Below are 2,485 nucleotides of genomic sequence, written 5' to 3' on the forward strand. Positions count from 1 at the left end.
GAACGGGCTGTTCTCAGCTGGCAGCTCCGGGGGCTGCCGGGGGAGTGGTGTGGTCAGAGCAGGCGGTGGCATCCCCATCTCCCTGCGCTCCAGGGAGCCCAGGGCACGTCCCTTCAGCACTCGGTCCCAGCTCCTGCATGGGGCACTGCACAGCTGTGCTGGGTCACTGCCCCTGCCAGCCATGCCCTGGTGTCACAGGGACTTCCAGGCTGCTCCCTCTTCCTGCAGGGACTTGGGCTCTGCTGTTTCCTACCCAGCTGTGAATGGTCTCAAGTTGCCACTCAGATCCACTTGGGTGGTGGCAGGGACAAACGCCAAGATTTGGGGAGTCCCAAATCTTGATTGGCCTCTCCAGCTCACAGGCAGTGGCTTTCCCTCCTCTCCTGGGCATGTGGGCACTGCTCCAGCCCCTCAGTGCTCACTGCAGCCTGTGTGAGCTGCCCGGGTCTGTGTGCCCCAGAGCAGTGTCAGGAGAGGCTCCTTGGCCTGGGCCCGTGTCCAGGTGTGCTATGGACAGGAGCAGCTTGTGAGGGCTGTGGGAGACTGAGGGATGGATGTGCAGGGAGGGCGCAATCCATGCTGAGTGCTCTCACCTTCCCCTGACAGATCTGGGAGTCTGTCCCATACCTTGCCTCCTACGTGAGCCCTGCACTGAAGGAGGGCAGGAGCATCCCGTTACTCCCACAGGAGCTGGAGGTTGCCTGGAATGGTAAGAGCAGGTGTGCCATGGAGAGCACGTGCTGTGCACGCCAAGGGATCCAGCCCGTTCTGCTGAACGAGCAGGGAGCACCAGCCCTGGGCTGGGTGAGGCCACCAAGGGGTTAAGTGCTGGCCTGTCTGGGCTTTTTCCGCTGCACTTCCCCGGGGGATCAGCCTGTTGATGCATCCCCTCCCCATAACTCTGTCCCATGGCCTGCTGTGCTTGGGGAGCCAGACAGGCTTGAGCGAGCAGGGCCGTGCTGGGCAGCGGCCAGAGCTGCTCTGCTGGCTTTGACCATTTTAGGTAATGCTCCAGCTCCCGGTTTGGCCAGCCCTGGCCACATAAACAAGGCACTGCTCCGGCTGCTACCAGAGGGAAGGAGAGCTCGGCCCCCCAGCAGGGCCTGGCTCTCTGGCTGGGCACAGCTCCTTGCCCTGAGCCTGGACCACCATCCCCTCCCTGTCCTGCGGGAGATGCTGACCCAGGGGCACTGCTCCCCCCACTGCCCCTGCTGCGGCTCCTGGTGGAGGTGCTGGTGGTTGGCAGTGCCCAAGGGCTGTTCCTCAGGACAGAGGAAGCAATCTGGAGGTCAGCAGGTCCCTTCCAGGGGGTCCTGTCCCTCCTCTCCTTGCTGCAGGCTGAGGAGGTGCTGAGCAGGTGCTCTGCCTTGAGGAGAAGGTTGGGGGCCAAGCAGCTCCTGCCCTCAGTTTGGAAGGGGCACGTTGGAGAAGCCTGCAGAGAGGGGAGACTGCTGTCCCCCAGGTGCAGAGGCTGATCCAGACCCTTCCCCACATGGTCCCAGGACTGTGCTAGCTCTGTGAGGTACCTGGTCCTGGCACACTCCCACCTGCCAGGAGCAGGCCAAGCCCCAGGCTGCAGCCCAGTCTGGAGTGTGCCAGGCTCCCTGGGCTGTGAGCATCCATGGAGTGGGAATGGTTTGAGGTGGGATCAGGGAGCCTTCTGCTCACAGCCCCACACGGGACAGCTGGGAGGAGGCAGAGACAGTGTCCCTTAACCCTTTGGGGCTGGCTAGGGCTGGGGGCTCCCTCCCAGCCACCCGCCTCACCAAACTCCCCCTTCCCTTTCCCAGTCACCCCCTCCGACCTGGAGCTCTCCGGCATGAGGACCCTGGAGCACGTGGCAGTCACTGTCACCATAACCCACCCTCGCCGTGGCAACCTGGAGATCAGGCTCTTCTGCCCCAGTGGGATGATGTCCCTGATCGGGACCACCCGGAGCATGGACTCGTAAGCACGGAGGGGACAGCGTGGAGGGCAGGACACAGGGCCTGTCCGTCCCCGTGGCTCAGTCCCCATGGCCCTCGTGGGTCATTTGTTGGCAGGGACCCCAATGGCTTTGCAGACTGGACCTTCTCCACGGTGCGGTGCTGGGGTGAGGAGGCACAGGGCACGTACAGACTGGTCGTCAGGGACATTGGTGAGTCTGCCTGGGGGGTCCCTCTTGGGTTGGTGGCAGCTCCGTGCCGTGCCCAGGGAGCTGGGAGAGTTCCCCCCTGGCCCAACCTGCTTCATCCCCAGGCGACGAGAGCCTGAGGCTTGGCACCCTGACCCTGTACGGCTCCTCCTGGTCCCCAGCGGAGATGAGGGAGCGGCAGAGGTAGGACAGCACCACCCCAGCGTGGTGGGCAGGCAAGAGAGGGAGGCTGAGGGGTGTTGTCCATACTGGTGTGGGGCTCTCAGCACTGCTCAGGCTGGTGGAGACACTGCAGACCCTCTGTGGGACCCTCCTGCTGCCTCTGTCCACAGGCTGCTGGAGGAAGCCATG

At 63.9% G+C, this 2,485-nt stretch overlaps 1 protein-coding gene across 1 annotated transcript in view; it reads left to right on the forward strand.

The window, feature by feature from the left end:
* Positions 1 to 2,485, forward strand: part of PCSK7 (proprotein convertase subtilisin/kexin type 7) — a gene marked incomplete at both ends in the record, with an annotated part of 11,626 nt that overhangs the window by 8,569 nt on the left and 572 nt on the right. Inside the window, 5 exon segments of the mRNA XM_009080985.1 lie at positions 607 to 709; positions 1,791 to 1,947; positions 2,043 to 2,137; positions 2,239 to 2,317; positions 2,467 to 2,479. Coding sequence (XP_009079233.1) covers positions 607 to 709; positions 1,791 to 1,947; positions 2,043 to 2,137; positions 2,239 to 2,317; positions 2,467 to 2,479 — 447 coding nt within the window.

The sequence above is a fragment of the Acanthisitta chloris genome, unplaced genomic scaffold (genome assembly GCF_000695815.1).
Source record: "Acanthisitta chloris isolate BGI_N310 unplaced genomic scaffold, ASM69581v1 scaffold138, whole genome shotgun sequence".
Classification (NCBI taxonomy): Eukaryota; Metazoa; Chordata; class Aves; order Passeriformes; family Acanthisittidae; genus Acanthisitta; species Acanthisitta chloris.